General features: G+C 35.9%; 2 protein-coding genes across 2 annotated transcripts; both read right to left on the bottom strand.

Moving 5' to 3' along the window:
• Positions 1-88: 88 nt before the first annotated feature.
• GCK72_015394 (uncharacterized protein) lies at positions 89-3,657 on the bottom strand (the record flags this gene model as incomplete). The annotated part of the gene is made up of 6 exons (XM_053730837.1): positions 89-407; positions 1,190-1,474; positions 2,311-2,432; positions 2,481-2,547; positions 2,624-2,724; positions 3,574-3,657. 6 exons carry the CDS (start codon positions 3,655-3,657, stop codon positions 89-91), a joined length of 978 nt encoding a protein of 325 aa, XP_053585609.1.
• A 611-nt stretch (positions 3,658-4,268) lies between these two features.
• Positions 4,269-7,663, bottom strand: GCK72_015395 (uncharacterized protein; the record flags this gene model as incomplete). The annotated part of the gene is made up of 3 exons (XM_003091614.2): positions 4,269-4,548; positions 6,504-6,745; positions 7,577-7,663. 3 exons carry the CDS (start codon positions 7,661-7,663, stop codon positions 4,269-4,271), a joined length of 609 nt encoding a protein of 202 aa, XP_003091662.2.
• Positions 7,664-15,978: the final 8,315 nt, after the last annotated feature.

A 15,978-nucleotide genomic window follows, 5' to 3' on the forward strand; every position in this document is an offset into this window, starting at 1 on the left:
AGAGAGGGTTACTGTAGAAAAGAAATATTTATAATGCAACTAGTCAGCTTTCATATATGATCTCATCTCAACAAAAAAATCAATAAATTCAAATTTTTGAATTTTTCTTTTCCTCCATTATCATTTTCTTCACCAAATTCACGCATTCCATTGCACATCCCCAATGCAAAGTGATTCCAGACCCTCCATGTCCATAATTATGAATCACTTTTCCATTAGGCTCCGCCTCCAATCTTACAGTACCCCTCGTCGGGCGAAGATCCACGTGGGCGGAGAGAATACGGGCGGAGCGGAGAGATGGAATATTCCGACAATTCTCTTCGAAAATTTTTTGGGATAAAATGGGATTGATGGTTGTGTTCCATTGGTTACGGTCTTTGGTCCCGCCGAGGGTTATGGTGTTTTCACTGAAAATAGGTGGGGTTACTGTAGCAAAAGTGAGACAAATATTTTTTCATGGAAAATTCAATACAATCCGCTAAGTTTGAACTAAAATTCAAGTAAATCCGCTGAAAAATTTAAAAGTTACAGATTTTCGAAACTTTTCGAAAATAAACTTTTTAGTAAAACTACCGTATCTCAGGGAGTTTTGTGGTGAGGCCCGCGAATGTTATATTTTTGAAATCAGCGCGTTTTTACGGTTTGAAAGAGTATAATCATGCTATGATTCCGTTTAATTTGAAAATTTTCGACTTTTGGGGTCTCACCACGAAAACACTAAAACTATCGTATCTCAGTCAGGTGAAGTGCTACCGTTTTGAAAATGACACACCTAGAATTAGCGTGTCAAGACGGTTCAAAAAAGTATAATCATGACATACTTTAAAAGTTTTTGAATTTTTTTGAAATTTTTGGGTCTCACCACGAAAACACTAAAACTACCGTAACTCGGTAATTTCAGGTTGCGAAGTTGAATATCTTTGATTTTTTTTTATATTCAGCACAACGAGACGATGTGAATGAGTATAATCATGACACAATTTGGACAATAATGAAAAATTTCGATGTTTGGGTCTCGACACGAAAAAAACAAAAACCACGGTAACTCGGCCAATTTTGGTGCAAATTCAAAAATTTTTGACTTTTTGAAATCAACACAACAAGACGGTTCTAATGAATATACTCATGCTTATATTCAAAAAATTTCAATTTTTAAAGATTCTTGGGTACTGTACCCCCGAAAACTCACTTCAACAACGCATAATACTCGTCATCAATCAAGAAGTGTTTGACACGTGGACACTCCACCCTCAATACTTGTCCACGTGTCGGATATACTTCCTTATCCCCAACCATTTCACGGGACCCCAATCCAGTGCAATTCACGATGACGTCATATCCCATTTTTGACACGTCATCGATTTTATTGATTTTTTGCTGGAGAAATTGTCCACCGTTTTTCAGAAATTGCTCGGTTTCCCATTTGATATAAGCAGTCGGTTCCAGATACCACGTTGTGTAGAAAAAACCGAATCTGAAAATATCTAATCGTTTCGAGACCCAAATTTTTGGACAAAAACTTGATGTTTCATTTTTTTAAACAAATTCGGTTTATTACAGTTATTTTAAGCTAAAAACCATCAGAATCCGTCAAAAACTAAGAAAGTTACAGATTTTCGAAAGTTTTCGAAAATAAATGTTTCACAAAAGCTACAGTAGCCCGATTAGTTTTGCATGGATACTCATAAAACTTAGATTTTTAAAATCAGCGTGTCAAAACGGTTTAAATGAGTATAAACATGACACTGGTTTGGTGTCATCAAAAATGGCCTAGTTTAAAGGCGCATAGAGTAGGTCAAAACTAGAATTTCTCCAAAATATGACATGTTTATACTTTTCTGAACCGTCTTGGCACGCTGGTTTCAAAAATAACAATTTCAAAGTGGTAGCACTTCATCTGACTGAATTACGATATTTTTAGTGTTTTCGTGGCGAGACCCAAAAAATAAAAAATTTCAAAATAAACGAAAATATGACATGGTTATACTTTTCTGAACCACAAATGCAAGCTGATTTCAAAAATACTAAATTTGTAATTTTTGCATGACGCCTGACTGAGCTACGGTAGTTTTAGTGTTTTCGTGGTGAGACCCAAGTTTTCAATATTTTTTGAAGTTCTCAAAAGTATGTCATGATTATATTTTTCTAAACCGCAAAAACACGCTGATTTCAAAAAAACAAGTTTCAAAAACTCCACTACCAGCCTTACGGTAGTTTTAGCTATTTTGGATTTTCGAAAAGTTTCGAAAACCCATAACTTTTTAGCTTAAAATTCTCAAATTTTTTAGACTTTTTGTGGAAAATACTCACTTATGCTCCGGCCTCTTAGCCACCTCCTTCATCTCCTCCTCACTCAAAATATGCACATTTTTCATGACTTCCAACCATTTTGGGATGGATTTGACACTGGATAAACAGTAACCGGATTGTTCCTGGAATACGGTAGGAGTACTGTAGGTGGGTTACTGTATCCCGCTCACCTCTGCTCCCGGGTGACCACCGGTCATGTACTCTTGAATACGAAGAATGGTGGCACGTGTCCATTTTCTGAAAGTTATTATGGGGTACTGTAGGGGGGGGGGGGGGGGTACTGTAGGTACTGTAGAATTACTGTAGCACTCACATAATCCTATCCACGTCGTCATCACAAAGATATGGCTCAATGAGCCCTGCGGCCACATCACTCGTGGTATTTGGAGAGAATCTGTCGGAGATTACGGTAACCTGAAAAATTTGGAATTGGACATCCGGATATGAGGACACACAGACAGACAGATTCATTCTTTGTTTTATGACCTTTTTGGAATCGATGTTTTATCATTTCTTGTTATCATTACTGCCGTCATTACGAGAAAACAGAAAAAAAGGAAAATGGGGGAATGTGGCAAGTTTATCACCGTATTTTTCTTTAAAACTGAGCAAAAATTGATCAGGTTATGGTAGTTTTAGAGTTTTCGTGGTGAGACCCTAAAAACCGCTAAAAATTGAAATTTGTAAAAAGATTTCATGATTATATTTGTTTGAAAGCTCTCGTTTAGTGAATTTTGAAACTTTTTGATTTTTCAAAATTGGTGCAAATCCAACTGAGATACGGTTGTTTTAGTGTTTTCGTGGCGAGACCCAACAAATCAAACATTTTCAAAATGAACGAAAATATGGCATGATTATACTTTTCTGAACAGGGAAAACAAGCTGATTTCAAAAATATTAAATTCATAGTATTTACATGCCACCTGACCGAGATACGGTAGTTTTCGTGTTTTCGTGTTTTCGTGGTAAGACCCAAATTTTCAAAAAAATTTTGTATTTTTCAAAAGTATGGCATGATTATACTTTTCTGAATCGCCACAATCTGCTAATTTCAAAAATCAATATTTCTCGTACCCCATGCCAAATCTGACCGAGATACGGTAATTTTAAGATTTTTACTTTCGAAAATTTTCGAAAATTTTCGAAAATTTTCGAAAATTAAAAACTCCTTCCGTTTTTATCGGAATCTGGTGGTTTTTGGCTCAAAATTTGCGGAATTTTCGAAACTACTCATGAAAAATCTTTTCTCCATGCAATAATTACCTGACACTTGGGAATACTCTCCTGAATAGCTAGAGCAGTAGAAATACCGTTTATTCCGGCACCCAACACGACGATTTTTGGCATTTTTCGATAGTTTTTAAACAAAATTAGAAATTGAGGAAGTTGCTTTCAGTTTTATATTGTTTAGGGCACGTGCACCCTTGAGAATAGCGACGAAGTCGTAAAAATAGGGAGTGATAAGGAATAGAATTGTGATATTTTGCATGTACTCGTAATTTGGTCTTTTGGAGGGGGAATAACAGGTAGTATGGTCTGGAAAATAAACTCAGTATTATATTTTCTGTGAAATTTTTTTCTAAAATTCCAAAAATTTTGAGCCTAAAACCAAAGAATTTGCTCAAAAACTAGCCGAGTTATAGGTTTTCGAAAATTTTGCGATACGCGTCAAAGTCGCGCCAGCGAAACAGTTGAAAACTGGATACGCAGCTCCCTAAGGTAATTTTCGATGATTTTTCTAATAAAACACTTAAAAATTACATTTAATCATCTTAAAAACCCGTAAAATCCCTATTCCCCAAATAAAAATTTGTTTTTCAATGAATTTATTTTTTTGTAATTAATAAAACAACGATATTTAGATTAAAAACGGATATTAAAACAGACTAGACAGTACCCAAATGTCTCGGAGAATCAATGAATCATGAATTTAAAAAAAAAATTTAAAAATCAAAAAATCAATTCGCCGATGGGAAATGTGGTGATTGGCTGAGATGATGATGATGATGCTGGAAGTACTGTTGCGGGTTACTGTATCCCATCGAGGGGTACTGTAACTGATGTGGGATTACTGTAGATGGTGGTGGGAAGCATGGCGATTGGAATGGAGTTGATTGGAGGGATACACTCATAGATGAACACATTCCACACGATCCCGTTTCACAGCATTGATTCGAGGAGCATGTGGATGATGTCGGCGAGCCACCAGACAGTTGGAATGACAATGTGGCAATGTATCTGGAAAATATGAAAAATTCATAAAATTTGAGTCATTTTGAGTTGAAATTCAGTGAAAATGGAGCATTTTGAGTCTAGGAATTGAGGGATCAAAAAATTTCAAAAAATTTTTTTTCGAATTTTTTGAAAAACTTTGAAAAAAAAGCTTGTAAATCTTTACAGAACGCTTTGTAAATGTGCACTGGATTAAAAAAAGTGAAAAATTTATAAAATTTGCGTCATTTTGAGCCAAAAAATAGAAAAAAAAGTACTCCAGAAGACTCAAATTTTAGTATTTAAAGCAACTGACTGGCGCACCTTTGACGCGTTTTCTGTTTTTATTGAAATTGAGTGGTTTTTATTGGATTTTTTGGTATTTTCGGGGAAATTTGAGTAGTTTTATTAACAAATCAAGTCAATTAAAACCTAATTAGTCAAAAACCAGAGAAAAAAATTCATAAAAAAATCACTGTTTCACTTGCAACTTTTAAAATTTCCGTAATTTTTTGAAACTTGATACATTCAATTCTTACGTTATTATTAATGAATATCTAAATTAAGGTCCGGTGTAGATTTACGAGAAGGATATTGTCGATTTACGGGGGGACACTCGATGGCACGTAAATCCACACCAGATCCAAGCAAGTAAATCTACACATGACTCTTCACACTGAACCTACAGTAGTCCACACTGTCTCGTAAATCTACACAAATACAGTATACAGTGTTAAAAGAGAACTAACAATTGAACTATCAACGTTCTCAATTAAATAAGAATTACTTGTGGAATCAGTGAAACAGGATTATAATTTTTTTCAATTTTTGGAGTTAATTAGGCTCAATTATGCTCAAATAATTTAAAAAATCTAACCAAATTCGTTAAAACAGCTCAATTCCGCATAAAAACCTTGAAAAATAATAGGAAATGAAAACGAGCCGAAGGCGCCCCAGGAAAGTGGCTAATTTGTTTTTTTTTTGTTTTCCAGGGTGAAATTTTGTGGTTTTCATGCTCAAATCAAATTTGAAACCTTAAAATTTATCTAAAATTCCAAAAAACCAAATTTCTATCATCACTTTTGGTCTTAAATCCGAAAGTTTTGAAAACGCGCCGAAGGCGCGCCAGCCAAGTGACTAATTCGTGTTTTCTAGGATTTCTAGGGTGAAATTTCGTGATTTTTGGGCTCAAACCAATTTTAAGACCCCGAAATGTGGCAAAAATATTTTTTAAAAACCGCATCTCTGTCGTCCATATGGACCCTATGGTGAGTGTTTTTAAAAACGCGTCGAAGGCGCGCCAATTTAGTGGCTAATTCGTGTTTTCCAAGATTTCCAGGGTGAAATTTTAAACAAATTTTGTGATTTTCCTGCTCAAACCAGATTTAAAACCTTCGAATTTATCAAAAATCAAAAAAAAAACCAAATTTCTATCATCACTTTTGGTCTTAAATCTGACTAGCAAGTGTTTTTAGAAACGCGTCGAAAGCGCGCCAGCCTACTTATTTTCAAACTTGAAATTTTCAGACTTGTCACGGGCCGGGCCGGCCCGGCCCGGCCCGCTCGGCCCGTTTTGAAACATTTTTTCAAAAAATTTCTTGTTTTTCAACTTTTTTTTGGAAATTTTTGGAAATTTTTAGAACTTTTTTGAAAAAAGTATAGTTTTCGAATAAACATTTAAAATTAAATCAAAATGTGAATATGTATGATAATTAAAGCATTTTTACTCTTTTTTTTCGAAAAATTTCAAAAAAAAAATTGGTAAAAATGGGTACCCATTTTTGAATCCGGGCCGACCGGGCCGGGCCGGGCCGAGAGAAGTTTCGGCCCGGCCCGGCCCGGTCAAGAAAAATCTCGGCCCGGCCCGGCCCGGGCCGGCCCGATTTTTGACAAGTCTGGAAATTTTAACTTTTCTAGGGTAATTTTTCGCGATCTTTCTGTTTAAACTATTTTCAGGTACCGTACTCTTGCTCCCAACTTACTCTTGTGCCTTGCGCAATGTCTCAATTTTGGTCATTTTCGGTTCGTCGGGCATCGCCGGAAGTATCTCTCGGAGTGTCTCCAAAGCGTCATTCAGTGAGTTCATCCGTCGTCTCTCTCGAGCATTCGCCTTATCTCTTCTCACTGTTTTTGCTCGTTCAATTGTCGCCGGACTCCTCTTTCGACATCTGTATCGGCGCTTCTCTCGTTTCACGGGTGCTGCTGCTGGCGGGCTTTCGGATTCCTGGAAAATAAAAAATTATAATTTTATGTTTTCCTATATAGATCCATTTATTGCTAACATTTTGAGCCCTAAACCAACTCTCTTCGTCGGAAATTCAAAAAGTTACAGATTTTCGAAATATTTCGAAAATTCAAAATTCACAAAAAATACCGTAACCCAGTCGAAATGGTAGTGAGACCTATGAAAATTATATAGTTGAAATCAGCACACCAAGAGCTTTAAAATAAGTATAATCATGCCACATTTTGGATTACTTGGAAAATTTTCGGTTTTCGGGTCTCACCACGAAATAACTAAAACTACCATAACTCAGTTCAAATCGTGGTGAGACCCATGAAACTTGTAGATTTAAAATCAGCAAACCAAGAGCTTCAAAATGAGCATAATCATGTGCCAGTTTGAATTTATTTGAAAATTTTAGAATTTTAGGTCTCACCGCGAAAACACATAAACTATCGTAACCCAGTCGAAATTGAAGTGATGTCAACGATATCTATATATTTGAAATCAGCGCGTTAAGGCGGTTCAAAAAAGTATAATCATGCCCCATTTTAGATAATTTCGAAAAATTTCCGATTTTGGGTCTCGCCACGAAAACACTAAAACTACTGTAACTTGGTCCAATCTGAGAGTTACGATATCACAATTATACGGCTAAACTCTGAAAAACAAGAGCTTTCAGATAAACATAACATCGTTATATTTTTCAGAAATTAAAAATTTTGAAAAATTTTGATATCTCAAAAAAATATTTCAAAAAATTAATTTTTTTCTGTTTTTCAACCCAAAACTTTTCCAAAAATATTTATTATATCTTATATCTATATATACCTGACTGTTTGTCTCCAACTCTTCGTCCTCGACCGTCGGCTCCTGTTTCATCTGATGACGTGGCATCTGATGTAGATGACGTGGCATATGATTCTCAATGGAGAAATGGTATGCTGAATGGAACATAGTTTCCTTCTCTCCAGATGACGACAAGAAATAAAAAGAATCTTGACTAAACAAGAGACCTAATAATACTAATCTAAGCGTCAGATGTATCCATAAAAAAGGGGGAGTGACATCGCAAGGGGGCGGGGCTTAGTGACAAAAGGGGGCGGAGTCAAAGGACAGTCTCGGTGTTCGGTGGTGTCTCAAGGGGACCGTAAACGTAGATCACACAAAAAAACGAGAAAACGGAAATGACACTTTCACATTTTCCGGTTATCACTGGGGTGTCAGCCGCCGGTATTAGAAGGTGTACGTGGAGAAGGGGGTAGTGTAAGGGTGGGGAGGGAAATATGAAGTTTAAATATAAAAAATCAAAAATTCATAAATTTTCGGTTATTTTGATGCCAAATTGAGCAAAAACCGACCAAGAATAAGAAAGTTGTGATGGCTTGAATTTTTGAAAAAATAAATTTTTTTTCCAAAAATTGAAAACTTTCAAAATTCAAGCTATTTACAATTTTGGCAATCTTTTACTAAAATTCAGGATTTTTATATCAAATTAATGCTCTAGAGTTGCCAATTATTTTGATACTAAATTGAGCAAAATCCGACCAAAAAGCAAAAAGTTGTGATAGTTTGAATTTTTGAACTTTTTTGAAAAAATTGAAAATTTCAGCATTTTTCAAATTAGTGTATCTCTGAAATTTTTCGCTTAAAATTTGAAAAATTTATATCAAATTAAAGCTCTATAGTTGCCAATTATTTTCAGCTTAGAATCAATTATAACGCTTCGAAACTTAAAAAGTTATGAAAGTTAGAATTCGTTGAAATTTCAGATTTTCACTTTTTTTCAGAGCAAGTCTGTGTACAACAGTAATGGAAGTTATATAATTTGAAAGCTCTCAAAATGGTGGTTTATATAAATTAAAGACAATTCAAGTAAAGCACTTTCTGAAATAGTTAGGCTCTCTAATATTTCAAATAGACCACCTAACACGACAATGGAAATCATTTCCAAAAACTTGAAGCTACAATAACCCACGCATGTTCGTTGTAGGACCCATAAAACTTATCTATTCAGAATCAGGAATCATGACATACTTTGAACATTTTTAAGGAATCCCAAAATTTTGGGTCCCCCCTTCCCCCAATCGGCAAGAAGAACGTTTCACATATTCTTCACGTAATAAAAGTTATTATAACAGGAAGTAAAACTTCTCCATTTAAGAGGTGTGAGCCGCCCGTATTCGAGGGTGTACGTGGAGAAAGAAGGGGAGTACTGTAAACGAAAGGGAGACTACAATAACTACAAAAATATACAGTAGACCTATGGTTGTAAGGATATCAAAAGAAAACATTAAAGTTTCTCAAAAATTCAAAAAACTTGAAAATTCGATGAAACAGTGAAAAATTGTTATCTTTTTGATTTTTACAAAAATTGATAGTTCATATGGTTTCCAGCATTTTGAGACAAAAATCAAAGTTTTACGATGAGTTTGAAGAGAGTTACGCTCTCTCGAAGTTAAGGAGGTTCCGGTATCTACAGTAGGCCTATGCTATAAAAGGGACTGAATGAAAATCCAAAAGTACTGATAAATCAAGAAATAAAAGAATAGCATTTCTGAATAAAAATCGAAAAACTTTAAATTTCGATGAAACAGTGAAAATTAGTATGAACTGTCTAAAATTGAACAGAACAAAGTAAGAAATTCCAAAGAATCTGAGATAAAACGCCAAAAACACATAATTCGGTGAAGACTACAAAGACTACAGAAAAATTACAGTTATCCTATGGTCGGAAAAATTTCTGAATCGATCTATCTGAAGATGACGTTAGATACCTTCGAATTTGCCGGTTTTTGTTGAAAAACAGTTAATGTTTGTATAATTCTGATAGCCCTTGAGTTCACGGTCATTTTAAGCTAAAAATCAATATTATAGCTCAAAATAGAAAAAAGTTATGACCCCTCAAAGGTTGGGTATTGCAGCTGTCTGCTGATAGCGCTGATAATAGACAGCCTCCATAAGATCCCTAACAAAAACTTCATTTGTAAGTTAAAATTAGAGTATTTGTATAATTCTGATAGCACTTGAGTTCCCGGTCATTTTGAAACAAATATCAGGTTTCTACGATAATTTTGAAGAAAGTTACGCTCTCTCAAAGTTAAGGAAGTTCTGGTATCTACAGTTGGCCATAAAAAAAGACAGAAAATCCAAAAATACTAACGAGCTTCAAAAACGAGGAATAACATCTCTGATTGAAATTATTAAATTTCAAATTTCGATGAAACAGTGAAAATTATTATGAACAAGTTAAACACAAAAATAGCAAAAAAGGTTAGAAATTCCAAAAACACCGCCAAAAATACATAATTCTGTCAAGACCGTCGTGATTCCCCCTTCTGTGCGCTAGAGCGGCAGGGACGTAGATCAAAAAAGGGCGGCGGTTTCTAAATATTGGTGAAGAATGGAAATGGTCTACAGTAACTTAAAGTTGCAAACTTTAAAAGTTTTCTGGTTTACAAAAAAAACTTTTGGTTTGGAGTTTTTTTTGAAGACTCTGATGACCAGCAGTTAATAACGTAAGAATAACATTTCTAAACAACGGTAATATATCCACAATTTTTAAAATAGTTTAATCTCCTTTTCATTCTCTACAATTTCATCTAGAAACCATGTTTCTATCTCACTTCCCCACCAAGTTACACCCCCCTTTTCACCAGTCTGGCGTACCTTCGGCGCGCCTTTTAATCCCCCGTAATTAATCATCTCCTCTTATGTCTAAGAAAACAGGTGTCAATGTTTGTATATATATAAATGGATAGAGAACTAACCGAGAATAAGAAGAAAAAGTTAATCCCTCCCCCCTCACCCACCTACCGTAATCCTCCCAATGGATTATGTCGTAACCCCAGTCGTTTGTTTTCTTATTCTATTAGAATACGGGTGGGGGGTCAATATACCCCCAACTAATAAGTATCTATTTTCTTAAGAGTACACACTGAAGAGGGTCACAATTAGGGGGAACACAAGCGGAAATTAGTTGGGAAGAAAAACGCGCCGAAGGTGCGCCAGACTAGTTAGTGAGGAATGTTTGATGAGCCCTAACTTCCTTCAAATTTTGGCTACAACTTCGATTTATAGTTTGAAATACAGAGAAACGTTCGGTTATTACAATAAATTTTGAAAATCTAAAAAATTTTAAGTCGGACCCCTCTGACGGCAATGTCCGCGATCAGAGGGAGGGGAACAACACGTGGTTGACGACTGCCTAATCTTTGAGGTGTCATAACTTTTTTCGATTTTAAGCCACTTACCCGGTTTTTAGCTTAAAGTTACCGTTGTCTCAAAATGCTGATTTTTACTGAAACTATCAATTTTCATAAAAATCTGAAAATTAAACACTTTCACTGTTTCACTGAAATTTCAAAATTTCTCATTTTTCTATCTGCTACGCTTCTCTTTCAATACGGTATAATGTAACGGCAACTTTCTTCAATTTTGAGATATAATATTGATTTTTAGCTCAGAATGACCGTGAGCTCAAAGGCTATCGGAAATATACAAATCGTTTGATTTTTTCTCGCAAATGAAGTTTTTGTCAGATATCTAATGGAGGCTGTCTATTTTCAGCGCTATCAGCAGACAGCTGCGCAACCCAATCTTTAAGAGGCCACAACTTATTTCGGTTTTGATCTAAAAACTTTGTCTTAAAATGACCAGAAACTCAATGGCTATCAGAAAAAATATGAGTATTAGACATTATTTTCTCAGTTCTCCAATTTAAAACACCGCAAAATTTGTGAAACTCTTTTCAGATCTTTTCAGCGATCATAGGATTACTGTACTTCTTCGTGTGCTCCCACATTGGTGGAACCTCCCTTATACCACTGTCTCATTGTGCGTAGACTGTGGATCATGGAAGGAGGATTTACAAGCTTAGGAAGACAGATAGATGGTGGGACGACACATTATGATAGATCATTGTACAGTAGTCTGTCAGCTCAGGGGGAGGGGGGCTTATAAAAAATATGAAGTATTTATGAGGGAAAAGAAGGAGAGAGAGAGTTACAAGTCTCTTGGGAGGATGTCTTGAGAATCAAGGGTAAGATTGAATTACAGTACACCAGAATCTACAGTATACCGTATTCAGAACGAACATGAAGATCTCAAAGCATAGCAGATAGAAAAATGAAAATGTTTAAATTTCAGATTTTTATGAAAATTGATAGTTTGAGTAAAAATCAACATTTTGGGACAAATATCAGGTTTCTACAATAATTTTGAAGAAAGTTACGCTCTCTTAAAATTATGGATATTCCGGTATCATACTGTTGCTGAAGACCTACATAAGAAACCTCAGAGATTCCCGATTTGTAATGTAAAACAGTTAATTTTTATACAGTTCTGATAGCTCTTGAGCTCACGTTCATTTTAAACTAAATCCCAAGTTTCTATTTCAAATCTGGAGAAAGTTACGCCTTCGTAAAGTTACGGAAATTTTGGTATCCGGTGATACTGATGACCTCAATTAAACCCCTCTGAAATCCCCGACTCAAGTTAAAACATGTAATTTTTATATTTTTCTGATAGCTCTTAAGCTTACGGTAACTTTAAGCTAAAAACCGGGTATGTAGCTTAAAATCGAAAAAAGTTATGACCCCTCAAAGATTAGGCAGTCTTTGCCGCTGTTCCTCTCCTTTTGATCGGGGGACAATGCGGTTAAGGGGTCCTAGAGGGGCCCGACGTGAAATTTTTTAAATTTTCAAAAAACTGATGTAATAACTGACCGTTTATCTGTATTTTAACCTATACATCAAAATCCTAGCACAATATTGAAGAAAGTTAGGCCACTGGAAAGTTATCATTCTCTTCGGAGCCTTTCTCGCTCAAGCAACTGACACTAAATTCAAAAAACTTGTACTCACCAGAATCCCCTTTTTATTTTCTACATTTCCATCTAAAAACCACTCTTCTACCTCACTTCCCCACCAAGTTACACCCCCTCAAACATTCCTCTCTCGACCAGTCTGGCGTACCTTCGGCGCGCCCTTTAAGAGAAAAGTCTAGAGTTCCGGAGTGTGATTTTTCAAATTTCACAATTAATCTGAAAATCTAAATCAATCTGTTTTGATGTGTTTTTTACCAATAAAGTTTCCCTCAAAAAATCACAAAAAAAATCAAAACTGTGTCCATTTTCACTCTCATTTTTCCATTCACATCAGTTCTGGTAATTTCACTCATAAAAATCATGAATTCGTCACGACCAATTAATTGAAATTCATTGGTTAGCCCCCTCTGTCAATTTTGGTCTCTGCGTCTCTCCTCTTCACACACTCTCTCATTCACTGTCTAACCAAGAGAGAGGGGTGATAATAGGGGGGTCATTAGAATACACGGTTTTGACGACTTCTGGCTAGAGGAAGAAGAAGCTAATCGAGATGAAGAAGCTTCATCACCATCAAATGTGTGAGAAAAAGAGGAAAGTGTGAGATTTTGGAAAAAGGGGAACGAATTTTAGTTACATTCTTACTATTAGAGAAAAAAACATGAAAATGAGAGTATTATGCTTAGCAACCTATATATTTAGAATCCTTGCAAAACTCTAAACAGTTCTCTTTTTTTGAAAATCGAAAAAGCTCGATTCCGGACCCCAATGCCCAATGGTAGCAATGTCCGCGATCAGAGGGAGGGGAACAGCGGCGAGAACTGCCTAATCTTTGAGGGGTCATAACGTTTTTCAATTTTGAGCTAGAAACTTGATTTTTAGCTTAAAATAACCGTGAACTCAAGGGTTATCAGAATTATATACACATTGAATGCTTTTCAACTCGAGTCGGGTGTTTCAGAGCGATCTAATATAGGTCTTCGGCAACGCTGGATACCAGAACCCCGCTTAACTTTAAGCGGTCATAACTTTTTTCGATTTTGAGATAGAAACTTGGTTTTTATCTTAAAATAACCGGGAACTCAAGGGCTATCAGATTTATATACACCTTAACTTTTTTTCAACTTGAACCGGGGAATTCAGAAATGTCTAATGTCATCTTCGGATACCAAAACCTCCTTAACTTTGAAAGGGACTTTCTTCAAAATTATCTGGAAATCACAATCTTAAACACAACTTTTTACTGTTTCATTAAAATCTTTTGACTTTTGGCTCAGAATGCTAGAAAACATATAGAACCATCGATTTCTCAAAAAAATCTGTAAAACACAATTTTTCACTGTTTCATCGAATTTTCAAGTTTTTTGAAATTTTGAGAAACTTTAGTATTCCTTTCTCTTTGTAACACCGACCTTAGGCCTACTGTACTTTTCTGTAGTCTTTGTAGTCTCCCTTTCGTTTACAGTACTCCCTTCTCCACGTACACCCTCGAATACGGGCGGCTCACACCTCTTAATGGAGAAGTGTTACTTCCTGTTATAATAACTTTTATTACGTGTAGAAGAATATGTGGAACGGTCTTAACGCCGATTAAGGGGAGGGGGGACCCGGAAATTGGAATTTCAAGAAAGTTCCGAGATTATACTCATTCGAACCGTGCTGATTCTGAATATATAAGTTTAATGGGTCCTGCAACGAACATGCGTGGGTTACTGTAGCATCAGGGGTTTGAAATGTGTCGAAACTCTGTAATAGGTAGCCATTAGAGTCGTTCCCCTCCTTCTGATCGTGGGCATTGCCGCTAGACGGTGCCAGAGGGGCCCTGACTAAAAATTTTGAAATTTTCAAAAAAGTAGAATGTTCAGAATTTCACAAGGATTTCGATGATGCTAATTTCTAAGCAAAAATCACTAATTTTCAGGAATTTCGAGTGTTTTAATGCTCCCTACTGTTCATAATCTATCCACTTTCATGTCTAACCAATTTTCTCACCTTTAATAAGCCCCCTTCTAAAAATTACCCCCTTTTGTGCTTCTTCTATTAGATAATACCAATATAATATTACCTAATACCCTCTGACTCCTTCAGGTTACTGTATTACGTCACTCGCATTGAATAGTGACTCTCGGATTGCCGCTAATTTCGGATTACCGTAACACGACACCTCATCATTATTGTTTTGACACAGAAAGGGGAGGGGGGACTAATCTTGTTATGGCAGCTGTCTACAAGCATTATTTGGGATTAGGGGGCTTGTAGCTTGTACCTTGCAAAAGCCTTAATGATAGAAGTGATATTTGAAAAAGTTTTGTAATTTCCATGAAACGGTGAAAATTTGTGGAATAGATGGTTAGCCTAAGAGCATAATTAGAGTTCTTGTGAAATTCTGAACAGTCTCATTTTTTATAAAATCCAAAAATCTCTACTCCGGACCCCTCTAGCCTCAATAGACCCCAATGTCCAGAGGGAGGGGAACAACGGCGTCTCATCTTTGAGAGGTCATAACTTTTTTCAATTTCAAACTAGAGTCTTGATTTTTAGCTCAAAATGACCGTGAGCTCAAGGGCTATCAAAATTATATAAATATTAAAGTTTTTTTTGACTCGAATTGGGGGTTTCAGAGGGATCTAATTGAGTGCGTCAGCAACACTGGATACCAGAACTTCCTTAACTTTGAGGGGTCATAATTGTCTTGACACTGGAGCTAGAACCCTGGTTTAGGGCTCAAAATGACCGAGAACGCAAGGGCTATCAGGGCATACAAAATGCTTAATTTCGCTACAAAACCGTTCCACATATTCTTCACGTAATAAAAGTTATTATAACAGGAAGTAACACTTCTCCATTAAGAGGTGTGAACCGCCCGTATTCGAGGGTGTACGTGGAAAAATGAGGGGGGAGTACTGTAAACGGAAGGGAGACTACAAAGACTACAGAAATATACAATAGGTCTATGGTTGGAAAGATATCTGAAGCGAGCTTTAGCATGGGCTCTCAGACTAAAGTTTCACAAAATTTCAAAAAACTTGAAAATTCAATGAAACAGTGAAAAATTGTGTTCTACAGATTTTTTGAGAAATCGATGGTTCTATATGTTTTCTAGCATTCTGCGCCAACAGTCAAAACATTTTAATGAAACAGTGCAAAATTGTGTTTAAGATTGTGATTTCCAGATAATTTTGAAGAAAGTTACGTCCTTTCAAAGTTAAAGAGGTTCTGGTATCCGAAGATGACATTAAACTCCTCTGAATTCCCCAGTTCAAGTGGAAAACAATGAATGTTTATATAATTCTAATAGCCCTTGAGTTCCGGGTTATTTTAAGATAAAAATCAAGATTCTAGCTAAAAATCGAAGACTACAAAGACTACAAAAAATATACAGTATAGGATAGAGGGGGCTGAATAGCCA

Source organism: Caenorhabditis remanei, chromosome IV, assembly GCF_010183535.1.
Source record: "Caenorhabditis remanei strain PX506 chromosome IV, whole genome shotgun sequence".
In the NCBI taxonomy this organism is placed as follows: domain Eukaryota; kingdom Metazoa; phylum Nematoda; class Chromadorea; order Rhabditida; family Rhabditidae; genus Caenorhabditis; species Caenorhabditis remanei.